General features: G+C 45.0%; 1 protein-coding gene across 1 annotated transcript in view; it reads right to left on the bottom strand.

The window, feature by feature from the left end:
- Positions 1 to 19,235, bottom strand: part of TRANK1 (tetratricopeptide repeat and ankyrin repeat containing 1) — a 55,209-nt gene extending 35,974 nt beyond the window's left edge. Inside the window, 7 exon segments of the mRNA XM_086614519.1 lie at positions 330 to 468; positions 3,762 to 3,845; positions 6,060 to 6,178; positions 7,147 to 7,297; positions 8,685 to 8,808; positions 10,408 to 10,542; positions 19,209 to 19,235. Coding sequence (XP_086470645.1) covers positions 330 to 468; positions 3,762 to 3,845; positions 6,060 to 6,178; positions 7,147 to 7,297; positions 8,685 to 8,808; positions 10,408 to 10,541 — 751 coding nt within the window. The 5' untranslated portion in view covers position 10,542; positions 19,209 to 19,235.
- Between the last annotated feature and the right edge of the window lie 5,903 nt (positions 19,236 to 25,138).

Here is a 25,138-nt window from a genome sequence, read left to right as displayed (position 1 = left end):
ACTTGTGTAGCATGTATAGAAACTGGTGCTCCACACTGATGTCGCAGGAAGAAACACTGTATTTTTGTCAAAGCTAACGTTTTCAGGTTCTGAAAGACTCACATCAATCACACCTTCACTTCAAACCACGGAAGAGAACAACCAATATTGGGTTTGTACCACTATCAGGCACAGATGATCAATGACAGTGTTGCGACATTTTTTAAATAGTGCCTTACTGGATGATCTGATCTCATTAGTTTTAGCAAAGAAAATTTTAAAAAGCTCTAGCTGTCAGTTCTCTGATGAAATAAAACCATCGTTTTATTTCAGCTGTGGATGTCACTTACTTGCTTTGATACACAGTCTGATAACAGCATGAAGCAGATACGCTCCAATGGTTTCAACTTTCGCCCCCATGGAAATGAGCCACTTGACTAACTCCGCTACTTCTTGCATCTTCTCACCGTGCCCATACAACTCACAAGTCTGATAGCAAAGAGAGCAATTACAACACGTTATTTTACATACACAAAAGGCGTTTCTTTTTTTTAATCCTGTTTCCATAGTTTTTACTGCAAGAATCAGCAGAACAATTAACAATCAAGCCCTACCCACTGTAATACGAAACATTTATTCTATAACAATTCCAGTAGAAGCTCAAAGCAAATACTTCTACAAGATGTTCATAAATCTTAAAAGAATCTTGTCCTGCTCTGAAGAGCACTGAACCTGAATTCTATTTTGTAATATGTATTTTTGTATTTCTTCTCTGTAATTTACTGCAACTTTCTGCCTTACACTTGTCTATTAAATGTCACTGTATCTCAGTGCAAATATTGCTGCAACCAGATGTTATGCCTTTCAAGCTGGGATAAGGGAGCTTACGCAGGCAGTTACCCCAAAGCAAGAAAAGGCTGGAGAAACACTTGAAATTCAGAAAAGGGAGGAGGTTTAGGGAACTCAGGTAACCAGTCCTTTCACAGCTCAGGAACCCCATGGATGGGGAGCAGGGCAAAGCCAGCTCAGGAAACATCTGGCATCGCTAAGACAATGATAATACAACTGCTCATGCAAAGAAAAGGTGTTAAGCCTGAGAAGACAGATTTTTTGACCAGATAAACACCTAGAAGGTGATATAATTAAAGCACGGAATTTACACGGAAGTTTACAGACCAAGACTGAAAGCACACGGCCTGAGCAGGAGGCAGCTGAATTGAAAAAGGATGTTTCAGAAAGGACCTAATGAACATGAAGCACAGTCTACAAGGGGTACAGCAATATAGGGAACTCTGGAGGTGGGCAGAGGAAGCTCAGATGGAAATTGAGACAACATGCCAGAAGGATCAGGACATGAGGGGGTGCTCGGAAACAGCGTTCAGACATAATTTCTCCATTTGTGCCAGTCATCTTTTTAAATAGTAGTCTTCGCACATGCTACCAACATCCACAAATAAATCTTTTTTTTTCCTAACATCTCGTGCCAAATTTTGACTGGCAAGAATTACTGTTTGTGCACAGCTACAAAAATCAAAATACAACAAATTACAGGGAGTACATAGTGGCAGGAGGGGAAGTCTGAGTTGTCAGAAAGCCACATTTTCTAATTTTTGCGAAAGAAAAGCAGTGCTAAGGGATCTTTCACCTTGAACCTTTCAGTCTTCCACAGGTACAACAAAGCCACCAGAACAGCTAAGACTGGTGGGGCCAATTTGTTACTGATACTTAGAATTTTGGTAATTAAAATTTAATCAATAGTTTGCAATTAATATAGTTTTTAATTAATTTCAATAATATAGAGCTATAAGAAATATTTTAATGAAAAGTATGTTTGTACAGTAACTAGATGCTGCTATGAAATTCCCTGTATAGCCCTGTACCAGGACCGAAGGGATAGGTTAGAATCATTTAATAGGAACATGTAGTACAAGTTGATTTATAAACTGATTTATGAGACTTACACAGAACTAGAAGAATGCATGTAGCTATCAAGGTCTGGATTAATGAGAATGAAGAGAGCCAACCGTAACGGTTTATGGGTACCTGCCAGAAACCGTGAACTTAAGCAAAAGGTAATTCTGGCAGGGGGATCGCAACCACTGACTCACAGACCACCTACCCATATAACACCCCAGACTCATTTCTAGATGATTCTAACTTTTATTGTGCAGAATCGGAAATGAGAGGAGAATATGCTAATGATTTTCGGGAAATAGTATGTTTATGTATAATTACCTAATGGATATGTATGCGTAAGCTCTATATAAGAAGTTTAATTCTGGTGCAAGGAGGAGATATCCCTCCTTGCTAGATGCTAGGAGGAGATATCCCCCGTGCACCCGGCGCCACAATAAAGAAGTGTCTGCTTATCTACATCCCATTGGTGTTGATAAGTTTCTTATTCCGAATTTTCGGTAACAAATTCAGCAATGAATGACACACTATTCTGCAAAGGCAACCCACTTTTATCCTTAATGAGGCATTTTGATTTGCTTGCCTAGGAAGGAAGATTTTTTGCTAAGACACCCTACATGAGTCCTCTACTGCGTTGCCATGCTTTAAGGTCAGCGTGAGGAGCACGTTGACCCCTTGAAGATCTGCTTTGCTGCTGTGTGCCAGGCCAGACGGCTGCTAAGAGCTGCAAACCACGGCAGTGGGCATCTTTCCTTGCGAGCTGCTTCCATTCCAGGCTCTCATGCCTTGGCTTCACCACAGCTACACTGCTCTGCCACCACTGCCCCGCTGTGGGCCTGGCTGATTCAAGACTAAACCTTGATCCACGCCTGTGGATACTCCTCCACTAATTCTTCTGCTATCGCTACAGACGAGCCTACCAAGAGATGTTGATTTATCTCCTTCCCCTCCTTTTTCAGAATTACTCCCACTCACTCTGTCAGGCACCTAACTGAAGCCCCAACTTGAAATGATTGTGGCAAAAGTCCCACAAGCACTGTAACAGCCAAACAGCAAACTGGTATATTCCAGCCGTATGCCCTAAACTTCTAATTTGTCAGCCATTAAGTGCTGAGCAAACAGACTGTGTAGCCCATAGTTAACATCTTCTAAAGCTTCTGTCAGGGAAACCACAGCACTGTCAGAAATCTAGAATACTTCAGCGTAAAGGCTAATGGAATTTCTCAATGATTGTGTAACTGTAGCCTGTGACTACATGTTTCCATCTTGCTAAAATCCTCTTAAGTCATTTGGAAAGCGTCAAAGCCTTTAGGGAGAAAGTTTAGCAGTTGCTGCCGAGGTATAAAACAACCTACCAAAAATTTGGGGCATTGAGGGAAGGTAAAATTCCAACGTTACAGGGAATTGTGCCGGGTACAATCATACTCAGCACCATGAAGAAATCCAGAGACAGGCTAGCAAAGTATAAAAATATCCTGTCCCATGTATATCGGAAGTTCTCCTGGTTGGAAAAATATATCCAACTTAACTGATGTCAGGCATTTTTCAGCATTAAATTGGCAGGTTACAAGACTGACATGAATAGCTTGCTGTACTTGAGAGGAAGATGTCTTCTTTTGATAAAATTAAAGGAAATATTACATTATCTACAGAAATTATGCAAATTAAGGATTTTTTCAATTTTCATATGAAAAGGGACAAAACAGATGACTTCACATAATCAGACAAAGTCCATATATTACTTTCTATTTTACTTTACTTTGATCTGTTTTAGCCTTGCACACAAGACAGAAAATCTCACTAAAGTGAACAGGAAGAAAAGAAATAAGACACAAGGGAAAAAAAAAAGAAAAAGGATGCTACTTTACCTCAAACAGACTCTTCAGTGATACCTGGTTGACTCTGAGATTGGAGGGCAACTCTTTCTTCTCGGACAACAACAATAGACAAGACTGGAAGAAAACCCAAAACATTAGTGATCTTATAAGCACACTTGCACACTGTGTTTTCTACTGCCTCATCAGATCTTGTAGGAAAGCAAACGAGGGCTAAGAACATTTCAGATCTTTTTTTTAAAGATTGTAACAGATTACTGGGTCTCCCTTTCCATTTTTCAACTGAATTAATGTAATATACAGTGGACTGTGGGAAGCTATGAGCAATGAAAGTTTCCTCAGAAAAAAAACCAAACATGTAGAAAGGTCAGGCCCTAAAAGACTCTCCAATACACCTTGGAAGTGATCCTTTGCTTTAGGAATGGACCTTTACATTCATGAGGATGAGACTCTCCAGCTACATCCAACATCCTGAGCAGAAAGCAAGAAATGCATACTGTATTTTTTCCATTTTCTCAGTTTCATTAAAAACTTTACCCGGCTCCTTGAACCCCTACATAGATTCACTAGAGGACAAGCAAAGAACTACAGATGACATCTACCTGGACTTCTGTAAGGCCTCTGATACAGTCCCCCACAATGTTCTTAGCTCTAAATTGGAGAGATATGGGTTTGATGGTTGGACTGTTGGATGGATAAGGAATTGGTTGGATGGCTGCATCCAATGAGTTATAGTCAATGGCTCAGTGTACAAGTGGAAACCAGTAACAAGTGGTGTACCTTGAGGGTCTGTACTGGGACATATTTAGTATCTTCATCAATGACATAGACAGCAGGATTGTGTGGTGCACTCAATTGCTCATCAAGTTCGCAGATGGCACCGAGCTGAGTGATGCAGCTGATACTCTTGAGGGATGAGATGCCATCCAGAGGGACCTTGACAGGCTGGAGAGGTGGGCCTGTGCTAACCTCATGAAGTTCAACAAGGCCAAGTGCAAGGTCCTGCATGTGGGTCAGGGCAATCCCAAGCACAAGTACAGGCTGGGCAGAGAATAGATTGAGAGCAGCACGGAGGAGAAGGACGTGGGAGTGCTGGTTGAGGAGAAGCTCAACATGAGCCAGCAATGTGCACTGGCAGCCCAGAATGCCAACCATGTCCTGGGCTGCATCCAAAGCAGCGTGGGCAGCAGGTCAAGGGAGCAGATTCTGCCCCTCTGCTCTGCTCTCCTGAGACCCCCCCTGCAGTGCTGCATTCAGCTCTGGAGTCCCCAATCCAAGAAGGACATGGAGCTGCTGGAGCGGGTCCAGAGGAGGCCACGAAGATGATCCGAGGGCTGGAGCACCTCTGCTATGGAGACAGGCTGAGAGAGTTGGGGCTGTTCAGCCTGGAGAAGAGAAGGCTCCGGGGAGACCTTATTGCAGCCTTTCAATATATAAAAGTGGCTTGTAAGAAAGACTTTTTAAAGGCCTGTAGCAAAAGGACAAGGGGCAATAGTTTCAACCCGAAAGAGAGAAGGTTTAAATTGGATATAAGGAAGAAGTTTTTTTCCGATACAGGTGGTGTGGCACTGGAACAGGCTGCCCAGAGACGACGTGGCTGCCCCATCATTTGATGTGTTCACAGCCAGGTTGGATGGGGCTTTGAGCAACCTGGTGTAGTGGAAGGTGTTCCTGCCATGGCGGGGGGCTGGACAGGGAACGTGGGGCTGGGTCAGTCCACAGCAGCTGCTTTCTGTCATTCCCTCCTTATGCTTCTGCCCTGCTCCAGCACATGTTCTCCATGGGCTGCAATTACTGTCAGGATCCTGCTCCTGCATGCTCCCCTGTCCAGGCCTGGAGCACCTCCTCCTCCCCCCTTGATTTTTTCTTCTTCTTTTTTCAGGTGATTCACCTGCTGATTTTTCTAAATATTCTGGTTTTGTTCAACAACCACATGCTTCCACTGAGAAGCTCCTTTAGTTGTGGGTCTTTCACAGACATTACAAAAACCCAGCTCGTCATATAGAAGTAAAAGCAAAAGGAACCACAAATAAACATGTATTTTTCCCCCTCTGATTTCTTTCAAGAATAATGACTCTAAAGGGCACCATAATTCTAGCAGGCAACAGCAGGAGGCAACAGCGATTTCAAGTCCATTGTATCCCTTTGAGAAGTTAATTTCAGAAATTATTTATCACTCGTTTTCAAGTCTTAAAAATCAAGACATTTGAAGCAGGGAACAATAAACATTCACTGTTTTGGACTTCAAAAGTAACATGAAGGTTTCAAAGGTACCCTGACGAGACACCAGCACCCACCACGCAGCAGTGGGTATCGCAGTGATGGACTCACCCGCCACTTCCCTTTCTGGGCCAACCTCTCTATCACCGCCTGCCAAGTCAGGGCGTCAAACCGTGCGCTGAAAATATAATCATACGCCTGGGGGAAAGCTGGTGGAAAGACTCGTTCATCTGCAAGAAGAAGCAATCGAGAAAACCATTTAGTACACACAACGCTTCTAGTTGCAGTCACCAACCAACTCCTTCATTGCACAGCGACAATTTCAGCACTGATTAATACCCAGAATACCAAATGAGGGCTTCAATATCCCTGGCCACCCAACTCATAGGGCACCTTGTTATCAGCCTTTGGTCTTCATTAAACAAGGGGAAAACAATTAATCCCTGCCCTCAAGAAACACAGCTAAGCCTCGAGGCATTGCGAACCTCGTGGCAGCTCTTCCACTTGCGGGTGAGCCCAGCTACGGGCACTGCCAAAGCTAATCCAGGTCCTTAACACTGGGCTACAACTTCAAGTAAATGCAGCAGGGGCACCACCCAACATCTCCTGGCACACCTGCAGGCCCATCGGACAAAGCCTGTGAACCTGAGAAAACAGCAAGTGGAGGAGGAGAGACTGGGGAGAGGGCACTGGAATACTGTAAGCTCAAGTTTAAGATGAGTATCTTTTATTTATTTGCCTAGCTAAAAGAAAAGCAGAGTGGTTTGGACAAAAACCGTTGAAGTCTTAGGGTTCTGGAGCTCCCAATGTTCAGCCTTGTCTCCCTGACTCTGAATTTTGACCTTTCCTAATTATTCTACAAATGACATGTTTTGTGAGACAACACACTTCCCTGCACAGTGTTTTGGGATTATTGACAGCTGCTCTATACAAAATGGACCAAGTTCACCACATCTTTTTGATTAGGCTTTGGGCAACCTGGTGTAGTGGACGGTGTCCCTGCCCACGGCAGAGGGGTTGGAATGAGATGATCTTTGAGGTCCCTTCCAACCCAAACCATTCCATGATTCTATAATCCTCAGACCTGAGGCACTAAGGACCAAATCAACGATCTCATGAAGGCCGCCCCACCAAGGACTTGTGCTGTCATCACTACTGAAAGGCTCTTAGAAAAATTAAACTCTTGATGTGAGTTTACCATTGACACTTATGAAGATTCCTGCCACAAAATCAGCAACTTGAGTTCGATCTGCAGAAGCATTCAGGAGAGTCAAACCTTTATGAAACATAGAAACCGCCCCATAAGAGTCTGATAACATGACCAGTGAGTGGCCAGCTCTATAATAAGCCTGAGGAAAAAAAAAAGAACAAAAAAGACCATTGTCAGGAAAATATTCAGAGATCTTTACTGCAAAACAAAAGGTTATCATTTTTTCCTAAATTCTGTAATTATGCTGTACAAATGACATGTGGTACTATTTTTATAGCTTCTTCCACACAGACACAAAAAGAGTGAAGTAAACACCCCTTGAAATTCACAATATGCCACTGATGTTAACACAGATACTAAGAGTAATAAATCCTGGAACACAAAACTTGGAAAATAACTACGAGATGAAAGACATACTGTTAGCAACTATATTTTTAACCTCCTCTGGACAGGATTTGTTTCTGTCACAAGGTCCAGAACATATGTTTACGTCCCCGTGTCACTGCATTTTGCAGTATTTACCCCAATGCATATATTCCTCAGCCAATGGCACCTGAACATGTTCACATTCACCACCAAATCAGGTTGTACTGGCTCAGAGTCACAGTGGAGTCAAGTTGTCCAAATCAGATAACTGGTCTGCTGCAATATAGCATGAGTTAAACGGGTATTTAGATACAGTAAAATTGCACACAAATCAAAATACCTTCTACTAAAGTCTCTGGAAGCTTGTAGTGGTTAGCCCAGAAGACCACTGTGCATAAAAGCCAATCCAAGTGTGTGCCTCCGTATCATAAACACTGCACAACTGCTCCTTAATCCTAACAGAGGAGTATCTGAGCCCCAGTGTACTTAATCAATGTGTACTTAATCAATGTGTACTTAATCACAAGCTTGTGTGTAATGTGTTGTTCTGTCCACTGGAAACACAATACAGCCTTGATCATCACGTACTGTTCCCAGGAACTGTAGGCTTATTAACATCTAAAGAACATCAGGGCACACTGCCCAAGAGAGCCTTCAAAGCTAAATCCCCATCCCGGACCTGACTGCTGCCAGTGACTGCTGAATCTGTACCATGAGCCAACCTCCACGTGAACACAGAGCTGGTGAATCTCACCACGAGCAGGATGTGCACAGTGTGCCGTGGCCTGACCGGAGACGAGGCGCCAGTGCTGCATCATCTCCAGGTCTCCAGCATCACAAGGGCATGTAGAGATTTCATTACTCGCTATCACCTTGTCCAGGATATTAATAAAATAGTTATCTTTCTTGGAAGCATTGGTGCCTCTCGTTAGGACCCAGAAAGAACCAGCATCTCTTGATGCAAAAGAGATGTGTTTTATTAAAAGTACTATTACAGTAGTAATTCTGATGCTCACGTAGAGAGTCAGACACTGATTCTGGAATTTTAGGCTCTGTTTGCTTATCACACCTCAAAACCAAAACACAATACAAAGCAAATACTGACACTTGTTTTAAAAAGTAAGGCGTGCAAAGGCCGCCAGCTTAAATACTGGAAATACCTTAACATACTCGGGATCCCAGCGTAAGCTCTGGTAGGCTGAAAGCACTGATTCTCTCCATTTACCAAGATTGTACAAGGCAGTTGATTTGTTGCAGTGTAACACAGCTATGTCCTTGGAACACCTAAAAACATGTTTTTAGCATAACTGTTTATTCGCTTGAAGAAGGATGCATCATTGTATCTTATAATTCGCGACGAGAAAAAAGTCTACATATCACTCACCCAACCAAACAAGAGGTAAAAATAAAGTTGTAGAAAATTAAGATTATTTGAACATCAGCTATAAAAATCACTTAATGACATCCTAAACGATACCTTAGTGATACCCTTAGTAATACCCTGGTCTCTTCTGAAGCAGAAAGCCAGCCCTCTGGAATAACGCAGTATGAGGATTTCGAAAGAGTTTAGACCATCTCGACACACCTAGATATGGCCCAGTGAAAACCAACAGCCAAAACCAGGAGAAAACAGACAGACAAATGGAAGCTGCTAGATGGAAAGAACGCTGAACACATTTTGGCCACCAAAAGCCAACCTAAACGTGTTTTACTGTATCACCAGTTGATGAAGTCAACGGAATTATCCGCATTTACGCCAGCTAAGAAATAAAGAAATGTGTTTTAGAAAACAGAACATACTAAAGTATATAAAGCACCTGCTGGATCCGAGAGAGTTTCTGGAAAGAGCTGCACACAAATTACAGGACTACAGTCCACGAGATACTGGGGAGCCTGGAAAGCCTATCCTGCCTGCATGCAAACAAACAGTACGTGACACAGAACTGCATCCTTCATCTCACTCCTTTCTACTAATTTACACTGAAGAAAGTCGTTTCAACTATGCTGAATGTGTTCAGGGCACACGCTTGCAGGCAAGCAAATCCTGATGAGGCAACCTATGGCACGGGGAAAGGAGATGCTCAGGAGCAGATGCCTGGGGTATGACGAAGTCCCACTGCTTGTGAGGGGCAGGTGCTGGAGGAAGCCTGCTCAGCTCTGTCCTTGCTTGGTCCTACTCCTTGCTTATGCTCCAGACTTACTTTACTACTTAGCCTAAACGGCTAATAGTCAAAATAAATGAATGGTTGGTGTTAAATTAGGTTAACAGCAGTGTTAATGAACAGGAGTAATGAATATTTAATAATTAACATAATACTCAACTCCTTAATCATCGATAACATGAGGAACCAATGTTAACTGATGAAAAGAAGCACTTGGCATTTGGAAAGAAATACCCAAAGAACTCTTCTGCTGAAAAAATATTTTTTACCAAATCTGAGAATACTAAGAAAGACCAAATAACAAGAACAAAGTAACTTGCATAGATCATTCTGAAAATAATCAGATGACCCGTGCAACAACAGGCCATGGACATGACCAGCACATGGCAGAATCACAGCGAGATTAATCCATAGCACGTCAACTAAGGAACAGAAGTAAATTAACAGAAACCAGCATGGTTTATGGAAAATTAATTTGAGCTTTAATTACACTACTTTATAATTGATGTTTACATGAAAATAGCCAGGTTACAGTCAGTAACTATCCCCCACATAAATGTCAGGAACAGCAGTTCCTCTTTAATTATAAAACTGGTACGCTAAAGAGTGCAACAAAAGATACAAGAAAATCAGGTGTCAGGGTAAGAAACACAGTTTTGAGTTAAGTGTAGCACTGTACAACTTCCTTATGGTTTACAACTTGTTATTCAAGAATACTTACGGGACCCACTGCATTAAACAGCCGAGCATATGTAGAGCTTGATCATACTTTATGATGGCCAAAGAGTAATTTCCATTTTTAAATTCCTGGTTTCCCTCTTGTCTCATAAACTGGGCATATTCCATGGCATCCATGCTAATTAAGAGGGAAAAAAAATTACTCAAACAAAAGCATTGATTTATGACACACTTCTTTTCCTAAAATCCACTAATTTTCAACTAGTTTTTGCATGGTTGAAAAATATGTCTTTTGAGGACGAAAGAAATCAGCTTTTTTGTTTGCTGCAGTTGGAATAACGAAACATAACTCAGGTGACAGCCTCATCTTAGCTCTTGTTGCCTCAACTTTCCACCTATTTTATAATCAACCTCAGCTAACCAGATCTACCACTGGTAAGCATTTTTCAGTTTTTCACCTCAAGTCTTCAAACATATTCTTTAAATCAAGATTCCAAATTATTTAAATGTGTGCACACACACTAAACGTGGGAGGAAACATCCAAGAGAACAGAGTTCATATTCTTAAGAAATACATGAAGCTATACATCTCAATTAGTTAAACACAAAACTCAGTTACTTGCTTTTTGTTTATGACTTTTTTGTCCAGCTTCTCTGGCAAAACATTCAATAATCCAGTGTACACAAAGCTGCATCGAAACTTGATTACTGCATGAAAATAACTGTAATCTTAGTATATTAATAGTGCACGAGGACCTCGAATCAGATTTAAAGCAGTTATTAAAGTGAACATAGCAAGCACCCAAAGAAAGCAAAGGCTGAAGGAGGCATCAGCTGCAACTGATGAAAAAAGCATTTCATCACCAAAAACGTGAAGTCAAGCTGGGTGCATGAAGCTAATCCCATGGCCAAGCAGCGGCATAAAGGAAGCAAGAGGAAAACCAGCCACTGGTGTGTTGAGAGACGGCACATCACCATCACAGGCACGAGAAAACCTCAATGCTTCGAGAACTGTTCTTCACAGGCGGGTTTTACGATTAAAAGCCATTGCTGTTACCTGCAAAAACCTGCACGAATCTCACCAACCTCAGCACCAGTTGTCATGGTTTGGCCTCAGCCAGCAGCTAAAGCAGCAAGGGGCTTCTCCTGCACCCCCCTCCAGCCTCCCCTGGCTGGTGGGACGGGGAGGAGAATCGGAAGACAAAGGCAAAACTCAGGATGGGGTTGGGATAAGGACAGTTTAATAGGCCAGCACAAGGAGAGAAGAAATAACAACAACGACAAGGCGAACGCAAAGAACGTACAAAGCGAGTGATGCACAAGGCCATCCATCGCCCACCACCCTGAACCCAGTGCAATGTGATCCCCCTCCTCTGGCCAGCTCCCCACATCATCTACTGAGCGTATGACGCCATATGGTATCGAACATCCCCTTGGCTGTGTACCCTCCCAGCTTCTTGTGAAAATTAACCCACAGGACAGTGTCCGGTGCTAAGAACTTCTGGAACTGAGCTCCCCGTTTCAGATCAGGAGGTGCCATCCCCTCCCCCCTGCTCCGGGATTTCCAGTAGAACTCAAATTCCCATCCTTTCCCAGTCAGAACTCCAAACTGCAGGTGATTTAATTGGATGCCCGCTGCGGGCTTTAGCAACGACTCCCAAGTTGGCAGACCCAAGAGACACACTAGCACAGCATGTCTCACTATTGCCTAACATCCTCCTGAAGCATAAACAATTTTAACTCAAAATCAGTGGTGAAGACCCATTCTATAAAGCCTACAGAGCATGGCGAGCATTAAACAAAAATACTGGCTATTACTCTGGCTTAACTGGCACAGGTAAAGGTCACACCTGCACCTGAAAACAACTAATGAATGACTTTGTCATGGCAAGCGCTGTGGGTTAATCCCAGCAGGCAGATAAATGGTTGCTTCACCCTCCTCTCCTCCAGCACAAGGAGGAAAAAAGCAAGAAAAGTTGTGGGTCAAGGTAAAAATTGTTTAATAAGTGAAAGAGAAGTGGAAGAAGAGAGAAAGGAAAAAAAGCAAGTGATGCGAAGGCCATCATCTACCACCTCCCACACGGAGACTGATACCCAGCCCGCTCCTGAGCTAGGGACGGCTATTCTCCCTAAATGACCTTGTCATTCAAAGAAAGCAAGAAAACAAAACCAGACACGATGGTCTACTCCATTTTTTTTATGGCTCCTGAGGCCACCAGCACAACTGTGACAGCAAAATGAAGCATATTAATTTCTACTCAGAGAATTAAAACAAAAGATTATACAGTTAAGTCAGAAACAATCAGGTCCAACTCGTACTCCTGCCAGCGGGCAAAATTCCCATTTACTTCACACGCTGCCAAGTCTTACGTTATTGTGATGCTCAGTGTCCCACTGAACTGCTTCAGACTGTCCTCAGAAGCAGGGCAGTTCTGGGGGTTTACAAGGTTAAGTTTTGATTCCACTCACTTCAACAGATAAGCTTGAAGACATGAACAGAGACTGTCCAGAAAAACTTTTTTTTTTTTTGCTATTCTTGAAAAACGTTGTGTTCTTTACGCCAGCTATCAGTCTCAAGAGGCCAGCTTGTGCTTTCTGAACGTCTGAAATCAGAAATACTAAAAACTTTACAAATCTGAGAGGGAACTCCAGCAGCTGGATTGTTCTGTCTGCATTTGGTTTACACGTTTTGAAAGGAAACTGTGTGACACTGCTTATTTGCAGAGAAAATGTGGAAGGTCTACACAGCCATGCTTTTAATTATTGTCGATAGTGAAAGTTAAGCTTTGAGGTTCCATCCCTATGGAGTTACTCAGTGGTGGAATGCTTTTATTCTGGCAGCACAGAAGCTTTCCATAATGCAAACAACAAATGAAGCACAGGAATCTGGGGAGCTCTGCATCTGAATTAAAATAGTGGTGAAAAACGAGCATCCTCCTATTTCCAGGAAATCTGACTTCTAGAGACTGTGCATTCTTCATTCCTATTAAGTAGTGGAATAAATCATCTTTCCTTCCTCCCCCTTAACCTAACAGACTGCTATGGTTTAACCTGGCAGGCAGCTAAACACCACACAGCCATTCGCTCCCTCCCTCCCAGTGGGATGGGGGAGAGAATTGAAAAAAGAAAAAAGGTAAAACTGGTGGGTTAAGATAAAGACAATTTAATAGGACAGAAAAAGGAAGGAAAAAAATAAAGATAAAAGAAGATATAAAACAAGTGATGCACAATGCAACTGCTCACCACCCACTCACCAATGCCTAGCCAATTCCAGAGCAGCAGCTGCTCACCTGTGCCCAGCTCCCCCCAGTTTACATACTGAGCATGACATCATGTGGTATGGAATACCCTTCTGGCCAGTTTGGGTCACCTGTCCTGGCTGTCCCCCCTCTCAGCTTCTTCTGCACCCCCAGCCTCCTTGCTGGCAGAGCAGTATGAAAGCTGACAAGTCCTTGACATAGCGAACGCATTGCTCAGCAAAAACTAACATCAGTGTGTTATCAACATTATTCTCATCCCAAATCCAAAACACAGCACTATACCAGCTAGCAGGAAGAAAATTAACTCTCTCCCAGCCGAAACCAGCAGATATTACCAATGTGCAACATGTAGGGGGATAAAAAGTCCAACAACACACCTGAACTGTGGCTGAGTGACAGATGAATACATTTCATCAGCACTCAAATAAGTCACATTTTCTCATCAGGAAACCTCCAGGCTCTCATTAGCTCTTGTCCAACAAAACCACACTGGCTCCAAGAGCATGGTGCCACCAAGAAGGAAGTGCCATGTCACCCTGACCTGCTCCATCCATGGCACCCCTCCAGCCATGTGCCCACCACTGGCACCGCCTGTCCAGGTGGTCCTGCAGTCACCCAGCAAAAGGACAATGAATATGGGTCTTCTGAATGACACTTTCAGTATGTCCTGGTATAGATGTACGTGAATGCGAGGGCAGCCCCACAAAAGAGAGGAAAAATAGAGGATGAGAAGGCTCTGGCAGGCCATAAAGGGGCAATGCTCTGCCTGCTGCTGGTTTTATTTGCTTTCCTGACAACAACAGCAGCTACCAAAGACATGTTTACAGAAAACAGCCTCCTTTGAATGCATGTAAGCATAACCCTGCCAGTGAAAAGCAAGGAAAAAAAAAGTACATTCAGGAGCTTTGCTTTTCCATCAAATGCTGAAATGGCAAATAACAATTTTTCGAATCACCCGTACTTTCAGAGGAGGTCTTGGAGAAACAGCAGAGACAAAAACACAAGTTCTGCCATCAAGATGAACAGGCTATAACTGACCGAGCCATTAAGTAGACATATTTAGATAAATCTCATGCAGAAGAGAGGAAAGAAGTCGAGATTTAGACATGGCCATCCTCACAGATCTGTTTAGTCTGGAAAAAGCCATAGCGGTATTTGTGATTATCTGAACATTTTAACCAAATGTTCAGCCAGTATCTCATGAAGAACATGTTCAGCCCTCATAAAAACATGTCAGCTCATCTTGGAGAAGCTGGTCAACTCAAATAAAAGCTGATCACTTAGCTTCTCATTAGACATCCCTATTGTTAGGGACAGATTCAGATAGATAGGGACAGCCTATCATTAGACAGATTTTCACTCTACCTATGAAACAAAAAACCCCATCTCTGTACCAAGTCACCTTGCCAGATTTGTACCAGAGCTTGGAAGTGCCAAAAGACCCTTTGCTCCCCATAAAAGCCAGCACCACTTTGAAAACGAAGAATGAGATTCTACAGCAAATTTGAAACCGATTAGGGCAAGCAGAGCAGCATAATGATAGCTTCTTATCAGAGTACGTTGCCCTGAACCTAGCACAAATTGGACCAAATGAAGTTTCTTTACTGCTTCTGGGCCCTATGCCAGCGTCCCGTGCATGGCAGTACTCTGGAGATGAAGACAGCGTGCATCTCGGTAGCTGTGTCTGCCTCTAGAAGGACAAAAGAAAACTACTTCCTAGCCAAACAAATAGAGAGAAAACTTAATCAGGTTGTTCCAGTCTGGAGATCTGAAAACAACCTCCACAACTGGAAAAAAACAACCCTAAACACCGCTTCCAGAGTTTTGCTTCTCCAGGTACCCTTCCCTCCTAAGCGTTCAGCCAGAACTAGTAGCAGGGGGACTCAGCCTACCTTTGCGTAGCTCCACCAGTGCAGTACCACGCTGAATCAGCGCATCTTGCCAGCGCAAAGCACATCTCACTCTTGAGACGGGATTTGTACTTGCACTGGGTCTTCTAGTGTGCAAGTGCAATGTTTGTGTTTTAAAAGTCAGCTGTGAGACTTCTCAGTTCTGGCTGTGCTTCCAAGAGATACTAAATCTCTACTGGTGCCCCACAGGAGACGGAACGTCCTACGCTGCTCTTCATTTCATACCAAGCTTTCCCCTTGCTCTGCAGTAAACCGATGATTACAGGGCACAGACATTGTCGCAAACAAGACAGACATCCTCATCAACGTCGGGCAAACCCAGGATATGACTATCACAGATATCTCAATGGCCTGTTAATACCCTGTTAATATCTCAAATGCTATGTACAAACCAGATAAAGAAGAGATGTTGCCTTGGTTTCAACTGGGACAGTTAGTTTTTCTTCTTAGCAGCCAGAAGAGCTCTGTGTTTTGGATTTAGTATGGGATTTGTTACGAGAAGAATGTCAATAACACACTGATGCCTATCACCGGTACTGAGACATCAAGGACCTTTCAGCTTTTCGTGTTCTTGCCACTGTGCAGAGGCACAACAGGCTGGGGGGAGCACAGCCGGGACAGAGGGTCCACAACTTCTAGCTTATGATTTGAATGTACACTTAGGATTGAGGGCCAAATTGACCGATGGAGTATTCCGTATCATGCAATGTCATGCCCAGTACACAGATGAGGGCTGACTGGAAGTTTGGAATTCTCTTCTGTGGGACACTCTCTCCCCCTCTCGGCCCCTCACTTGTCCAGGACTGCAGTGTTGGGACTTACCTGTTTTGGGGCTGCTTGTCAGGATGGGATTGGTCACCAGATGGTGAGCAATTACTGTGCATCACTTGTTTGTATAAATTATTATAATACTTTAGACATATATATTAATTTATTATTATTATTTTATCACTGTTAATTCCAAATTATTATTAATAATAATACATTGTTCTTAATCCAACCCACGAGTCTTTCTCTTTTCCCCTTTAATTCTCTTCTGCATTTCCTCAAGGTGGAGGAGGGTGAGCGAGTGGCTGCCTGGTGTTTAGCTGCTGGCCAGGTTAACCCCCAACAGATGCATGTGCACAAGGTCTGTGCAAAACAAGGGGAGCGAGCAGAATACAAACACAAGAAAACTCCAGCTTTGACCTAGGACCCTGCTCTGGGCAGGGCTGGCCTCCCGAAGTCCTCCTTCTCCAGATTACCACTGTATGTTGCTTTCTACTTATGCAAACTTATAACCTGAAGTTATAAAACAATTACTAACAGCTAAGCCCAGCTGCCTGACATCTACAGCTAGCCATGTACCAAACTCACACAGCTGACACTGCTTAGCAGCTCAGTTCCTCTTCAGATGCATGACCAGCAACCAAGACCACAGAAACAGGACCTGGACACAGACAGAAGTAGTGGGTCAGCCTTGCTGACTCACAGTAATTCAAGCAAAATCTCAAGATAAGGACCCTACTAAAACATTATAAATAAATCTTCTAGAGTAGGGATTCGTAGTTGACTTGCACACGGGAAAGGTTATCAGGCCAGGATGCAACACAGCAAGGAAACAGAAATCAAAAGCATGTCACCAAGAAGAACGCAACACTTCCCAATTCCTATCCCTGGAAACGAGATGGGTGCACACAGCCCAGGACACCAGCTCTGTACCTGCTCTATACCACAAGCACTCCCTGTGAACCAGAGTTCTACCTCCACGAACAGAGCAACAGAAACCTGACAGACTGGCTTCTACAAGCCACTCGAGACATCCTGAGGCTGTCCTTAATCATTTAAGGTATCTTCGTGTCATGGACATTACACTCCGTTTTGCCAAGTCCCTTGGAAAAACTACAAGGAAAAAAGAACACTACTGAAGATGAAGAATCGCAGCGCGCTCAGTTTATAGGTAAGACATCAACACGTTGCTGATTAATTTGGCAACAGAGGTCCTCACATAAGGCCAAGACACATCATCCTGGATTTAAGGTGGAATCTTGGAAAATCCTTCCTCCTTTCCTGGCGAGCTGAACTCACGCCAAGCACACGTGGACTACCTTTGGTTGCAGGCTGCTTCTCAGCTTGCCCCAGTGACAGGTTTGGCCTTGTTCCCCAGCACATCCTGTTTTGCTAAAACAAACAAACCAGACTTTTTTGCTTTCGGTTTCAAATGATACCCTCCTCTTTGTAAACTACCAGTAACAAGTTATACCTAAGAGAACACATGGTTAAGGCAAGCCTGGAGTTGCATTTTCAAGAAAAAAACTGAGTATACATACGTATATTTATGATTTCCAGCAGCACTTTTTTAATAAACTAAGGACTTGCATCTCCCATTTTGTATACAGAAAAACTGATGCAAAACCATGTTCTGTATTCCATCTACACAGTGTCATTACTGTTTTACAAAATGAAAAAAAAAAAACCAAACCCCACACCTCAGAAAACTGTGGAAACAGTTAATCCCACTTCTTATCCTCTGAAACAAGAAGTCTTGAAATTCCCAGTCCAGCTCAGCCATACAAGACCTAACTCGGTCCAAGAGGGAGGGAGGTGTTTACACTGCTGTTGTTTGCTCAGCTTTGCAATGTTCCTGTCCTCAAACAGAGCTGACCGGGTAAGAAAGCAACGGCAACAAACAGCCTCAGGATTTCCTTTGGATAGATCAGCTCGAGATGATATCCCACATGGAGAAAAAAAAAACCCAACCCACCACAAAACAACCAGGTTCTTCTAACAGCGAGGTTTTCAAGCTTGCACACAGTTCACAGCCAACACTCAACAAGTTTAACTGCGTGATGGTAAAAACGCTGGTAGGAAACACTCCCTTTTGCATGTTTCCATGGGAAGGCAAAGCCTCTTCCCATTCGCAATAAACCTGCTCTATCAACCTGAAGTTCATTTTCTGTAAACTGAGCAAAACCCACCAAGATCGATGAGAGATCCTTCTGCTTTTTCTTTCCCCGAAGCTGTGCTGGACCACCTTTCCAAAGGCAGCAGCCTGTTTTCTTAAGTGACCACTCCACGACCTCCTCCAAGCGTTTCGCTTTTCGGGGAAAGAATCCAAAATCCCCCCTGCAGCCAACGCCGAGCCCGGGGCTGTGCCGAAGCGCTTCTCTTTCTTCTTTCCTCCATCGCCCCGTCTCCCCCAGCTCCTCCGCGCAAAACGCACCGCGCCAGCACCCCCTCCCCGCTGCCCGGCAGGAGCAGGAGCAGGAGCAGGGACGCACTTTCTTTTCCTCCTTCAACCACTCCGCACATTCCCTGGCAGGCTTCCCAACAAGCACGGCCACCCTCGCCGCACCCCAAACCCCGCACCCCCCCCCCCCCCCTCCCCCGGGGCCTTGAGCTGCAGGAACCTCCCGCTTAAGCACCCAGGAAGCTCACGCCAGCTCGACCCGGGTGGGAGCCCACCCGTGAGGGGCAACTGCTGCCGTTGCGCAGCACGCAGAACCGCGCAGCGCCCGAGCGCGGAGTCGCGCAGCGCAGGCAGAGCCGCGCAGGGCGGGAAGCTCCCGCCGCGGCGGGAAGATGCCATCCCCAAATCCCGCACAGGGGCGGTCGCAGGGCGGCCGGTGCCCCCCGCACACACCCGGGGGAGAGAAAGAAAGGAGAGGGTGGTCGCTGCGCTACCGCGCACCTACCTGCCGGCCCGCCGCCGCGCACCGACCCCCCCCCAGGCCGTGCGCCGCCGCCCCTATATACAGACGCCCCGCTCCGCCCCGCCCCCCGCCGCGTCACCGCGGGAGGGATGCAGGACACGCGCGAGGAATCGAAACCGGGAACGCCCGCGGGAACACCCCCATCCTCCCCCCATCCCCCCCCCCCCCCCCGCCCGCCGGAGCGTCCGTGCGCCAAGAGCGCCTTCGGGCACCGGCACGGTGCGCAGATGTCGCTTCTTAAAAATGACGTAGCAGCGTCTGCAGCTAAATCGGCGGCCTCCGTCACCCCTTCACCCCTGATTTCCCCTGCTCCGAGAAAGCAGCTCCTGCTTTGCTCTTCCTCCGCGGTGTAAGGAAAACCCCTGCAGCCAAGGCTTCCCCCGTTGTAATGCCACTGTTTCCTAATTCCGTCATTCTCCGTTGCCTCTTCCCGCTGAGAAAAGCGGATCAATAAGCCGCAGATTAATGCTCTATGAGAGATTGTTCAATCATTCGCCTTTCTGTGAACCACCATTTTTAATCGGGGTTTTTCTCTGTCATCGAGCGTCCCAGCCTGCGCACCTTCCTCACGTAAAAACGAGTTTCTGCTAAACTTCCATCTTCCACACTGAGTTTCCACAGGAATCATCCTGCTGCCCAGCCAGGGACTGGAGAAACAAAGTGCTGCTAACCTTAGCGTGGGTGTTTTTATTGCTCCAGTATCAAAATACTGGAGAAAAGCACTTTTTGGGAAAGCAGCCAAGAGTACAGCCGCAGCTTTTGCTTCAGAGCAGTGTCTGTGCAAGGCGGCAGGTGGGATTTTGCAGTTCTCACTCTGGCAAAAGTTCCGGCATGGATGGAACAAAGGTTGAGAGGAACCAGCGGCTGATGGAACCCAGCGTACCCGGTACTGCACGCCACCTTGGAATTCCCTGCCGTGGTGATGGAGGGGTGCTTCACCCCAGCGCTGGTGGCACCAAGGACCAGCCCATCCCAGTCGTGGTGCAGACAGTGGCCAACACTTTGCTTTTTGGCTCCGGAGGGACTCTGACCTCAACACGGGTGTGTTTCTCAAACCAGTCGCGAGGCAGAAAACGAAACTTGGTGGGGTTTGGTTTTGTGTGGGTTTTTTGTTGTTGTTGTTTGGTTTTGGTTTTTTTTTTTTTTTAAATCAGTTGTAAAAACAAGGCTGGCAGCTTGTAAACTTTTCGCTGGCGTGGAGTGGGGCGTTTCCTTCTCACGCAGCTTCCAAAAGCTGCGTCCCTGCCAATGTGTGAATTCCTGAGCCTGCCAATGATTGCATTTCCTGGTGCTGAACGAGGGGAGAAGGAACAGAAACTGGAAAGGGTGGACCCGCCGGGGGCAGGGAGGCAGCGCCGCACGTCATGGCACCCGGGCACCAGCACAGGTAAGCGGTCAGGACTACTGGCTGGTAACAGAGTGCTTCGTCACAGAAGAAGGAGCACTGGGAGGAGGTGCTGGTGAAGGCCACCAAGGCAACATAAAATAAAGCCCTTTCTACCCAGCTCCTACAGCCCTTCCATTGCAATGTGGAGTAAAGGCGTCGGTGTGGGTACATTTCCAAGGGATCACTCAATATCCTTGTCACTCCACACATGAACCCACGTGTCAGAGCTCCTGGTGATGCACCCTCAGCAAGTTTGCTGACGACACCAAGCTGTGCAGTGTGGTCGACACGCTGGAGGGAAGGGATGCCATCCAGAGGGACCTGGACAGGCTGGAGAGGTGGGCCTGTGTGAACCTCATGAAGTTCAACAAGGTCAAGTGCAAAGTCCTGCACGTGAGTCGGTGCAATCCCAAGCACAAGTACAGGCTGGGTGGAGAATGGGTTGAGAGCAGCCCTGAGGAGAAGGACTTGGGGGTGCTGGTGAGAGTTCAACATGAGCCAGCACCATGCGCTGGCAGCCCAGAAAGCCAACCGTGTCCTGGGCTGCATCCAAAGCAGCGTGGGCAGCAGGTCAAGGGAGGGGATTCTGCCCCCTAGCTTGCCCAGCTCCCTCACTGGGGGTGGTGGGATGGACCCTTCCTGAGGAAGCACCTGCCCAGCCAGTCCCTCTGGGGATCCATGTCCCATGTCTCTCCATCTCTTAGGAAGCCGCTGGCCCTTACAGCTCTGTGACACTGTACATGGAAAAACATGTTTTTTGTGGTGTAACTGCCCCATGTGAGAGAGTTAGTCAACAAAAATACACTGGCCATAAAAGATGTCTGCAGCTATTACAACTATGAGGGCAAAAGTCTGCGGTGTAGGTGTGGTTTTGTGGAGGTATCTGAGCTGCAGCTTCTACCAGAGTCATTATTTCAGGATGTTTGTTCGACTTTAAGCGTATCTCGAAACTGATGTAGTAATATTGGTGATGAACTTCTGTTTACCCTAGTTTTATTTCTTGAGGTCAGGGACCTTCCTTAAAGCCTGGCTGCTTAACTGTGCCCATGTCAGCATCACACAGGCTAGTATACTTGTAAACCACCGGAATGTCTATCAGGGCACCTTATAGCCCTCCAGGAAGAGGACTGTATCCTGGTCCAAGCGGTTGTCGGCGATCCACGGACACTTAGCAGTGCTCTTTGCAACACACAGGGGTTTGTTCCTCCTGTGTTTGCCACCAGCACAAGGCTTGTTGTGCACGGAAGGGCTGCTCTAGGGACGTCTTTTAGCTCAGCCTGACTATTGACAGCAGCATTAAAGCTGCAGAAGCATAAAACTCATTTAGTACCACACAAGTGGTTACCTTCCTTTACAGTCTCCTTTTTTGGCTGCTAAAAAACTTGGAATAACCCCAGCCCCTTCAAGACTGTTTACGTGAAGTGCAGTGACTCCTGTGAGCGCGGTTCCAACGTCTTACAAGAGGCAGAAACTGAGCTGAGTGAGCAATGGAGAACAGGTAGGGAGAGCAATAGGTGTGACCAAGGTGAAGAGATGTGCTCCTTCTGCACCTGTCCTCTTAACCTGTTTGTTTTGGAGGCAACACAGCTGAGCAAGCGGGAGTGAGGGCAAAGGAGGAAAGAGAGAAAGGTGGAGAACGAAGAAGATGAAGGTTTTGGAAAAGGCATTCCCTGAGGCTCACTGGTACAGGCTGGGATGGTGAGTGCCTGAAGGAATCCAGAGAAAGGGCGACCAGCAGCTGGCAGCAAAAGAACAAACAAAAACACAGGGCTAGTCATCAGAGATGAGTCATCCTGGGAGAAACCGGTAATAATCAAATACCAAAGATACATACTTTTGTACTCTTTTGTTTTGAAGTAAATCCATAAATTTGGCCCAGTTCTAGTTCAGGTAATTTCAAGCCAATAACTTCAGATCCATGTCCCTGTCCTTCCACAGCAGTAAGTTCTAATGAGGTGCAGCTTGCCTACGGATGGTGTGATACAGGAATCCCAAAACCCCTGAGATAAGTAAGATTGCATGAAGCCAGCCATGAAAATAACAGTAGCAATGGGCCATCAGCCGCTTTGGAGCACGAAGGTGAAGCTTTCATCAGCAAAGAACATGTCCATCTACAACAGCAAGAACTGGATGGGATTTTAGCAAGAGAGTGGCATTGAGCCTTACTTCATGAGAAACAGAGGTGACAGGCTTGGTGACAGAGAGGAAGAGGAATGCCCCTAGGAAGAGGTGCCCAAAGGCCAGGAGATGTTTGTGCATCAGGATATCAGTCAAGAGTCTGCGCAGGCTAACCAGGACAACTAACTCACATATGTTCCCACTCAGGTCTCAGCACTTTTTTTTTTTAATTTATTTATTTTACCTTAGAAAGTTCAGGAATGTAGAGGTCATTGGAGAGCTCTTGGCCCAAGACTCAGGTGTCCCTCAAGAGCTAGTTGATCTACTGAAGAAAAGGCTAAGGTATTGAAACTTCAGCATATGGATCTTGTCCATTCTTGGAAGGTGTTAAAGAGCAAAATCAAGATGGGACTTTTTCATTCTCTATTGTCCTGGTTTCAGCTGGGATAGAGTTAATTTTCTTCTCAGTAGCTAGAATAGCACTGTGTTTTGGGTTTAGTATGGGATTCGGTATGGGAAGAATGTTGATAACACACTGATGTTTTTGGTTGTTGCTAGGATATCAAGGACTTTTCAGCTTCTCATGTTTTGCCGGTGTGCAGGTGCACAACAATCCAGGAGGGAGCATGGCCAGAGCAAAGGACCCACAATTCCTGGTTATTTGGGCTCAGCCTCAACTTGGCCAATGGGATATTCCATATCATGCAGTGTCACGCTCAGTATATAGATGAGGGTTGACTGGGAAGCTCTCTCTCTCTTCCAGGATTGTGGGATCACTAGCTGGGGATGGGCAAGGTGCTGGTCAGTGGGTGGTAAGCAATTGCATTGTGCATCACTTGTTTGAATATTCTATCATCATCATCATTGTTGTTACTTTTTATTTTATTTCATTTCAGTTGTTAAATTGTTCTTATCTCAACCCACGAGCCTCCTTCCCTTTACCCCTTGGATTCTCTCCTCCATGCCCCCGGGGGCAGGAAGGGCAGGGTAAGCGAGCACCTGCGTGGTGTGGGGTTAAACCACCACATCCAGTAATCACAATAAAAATCAGTTTAAAACACACTCAGTATTTACTGCCAATGAAAATACTAGAAAACAATTATTTTTTCCCTGCAGTCCTATCATGCAATAATCACAGAGCCATAGAAGAGCCCAGCTTGGAAGGGGCCTCCAAAGATCATCTTGTCCCATCTTTGGTGGGAAAGGGAGCCTAAATGAGATTATTTAGCACCCTGTCCAGTCGCACCTTGTAAACCTCCAGCAGTGGGGGCTCTTCTGCAGCCCTGGGGGAGTTGTTCCAGTGATTGACTGTCATCACTGTAAAAAATTTATTTCTTACATCTCAAGATGAGCACACTTGTATATAATTTAAAACATATCTATTCTACAATTTATTTCCATGAATATATAGCGATTCCTTATAGTTAATATAGTACTTTTAAGCTCAGCTTCAGCTTTCCCTAAGTGAAACTATGCCAAAAGGACTCGTCTTCCAGAATATACTAAATCCCAGAGGAAAAAAAAAATGTGACAGAATACATACAGTGTTATGCAGTAGTATTACACCATCATACAGAAGTTACCATCCAGAGCTCGCGGAATGCCTTGAAAAGATAGGTCTTATATTCTGCAGAATCCACAGTCACACAGAAAATAAGTTACAAAAATGAAGGAAAAAATAGGGCTTTTGTTTCATACTTCCTGACTAGCCCAGAAGATTTTTTTGTTTCAAAGGAAAGAATGGGTAGAATATCAGAAAAACTAGCACTGTTGTGAACAATAGCTTGTAAAAATCTAAACACTGTGGAAGGATGCAGTTACTTTAATGGGGAAAAGAAAAAGTTGGCATAAATTTGGTCTTATAAATTCCATCTTTATGCCATTTTAGGAACATGGAAAATGCTGCCTCCATATCAATGTGTGATTAATTTACATAAACCTTCTGCTTATGACAGTTTTTAATGTCAGATGAAAAGAAGAGAGAACAAGTAATGTTCTATTTTTGCAAAGGACAATTACAGAATTCCTTGCCTATGGCAGTGCCCTCCCTAAGAATTGGCACTTGGCCTGCAGCCAAGTAAATACCAGAGGTCCCAGGCTATGAACACAAACCACAGTGGTTGTTACAGGAAGATCATAGAATCATAGAATCATAGAATGGTTAGGGCTGGAAGGGACCTTCAAAGGTCATCTAGTCCAACCCCCCTGCAAGGAACAGGGATATCTCCAACTAGATCAGGTTGCTCAGGGCCTCGTCCAACCTGGCCTTGAACGTCTCCAGGGATGGAGCATCCACCACCTCTCTGGGCAACCTGTTCCAGTGTTCTACAACTCTCATGATAAAAAAATTTTTTCCTAATATCCAACCTGAATCTACCTCCCTCTATTTTAAAACCATTACCCCTTG

Source organism: Tauraco erythrolophus, chromosome 7, assembly GCF_009769465.1.
Source record: "Tauraco erythrolophus isolate bTauEry1 chromosome 7, bTauEry1.pri, whole genome shotgun sequence".
In the NCBI taxonomy this organism is placed as follows: Eukaryota; Metazoa; Chordata; class Aves; order Musophagiformes; family Musophagidae; genus Tauraco; species Tauraco erythrolophus.
Note: the sequence above shows the minus strand (reverse complement) of the source record. Positions and strands in the feature narration are given on the sequence as shown.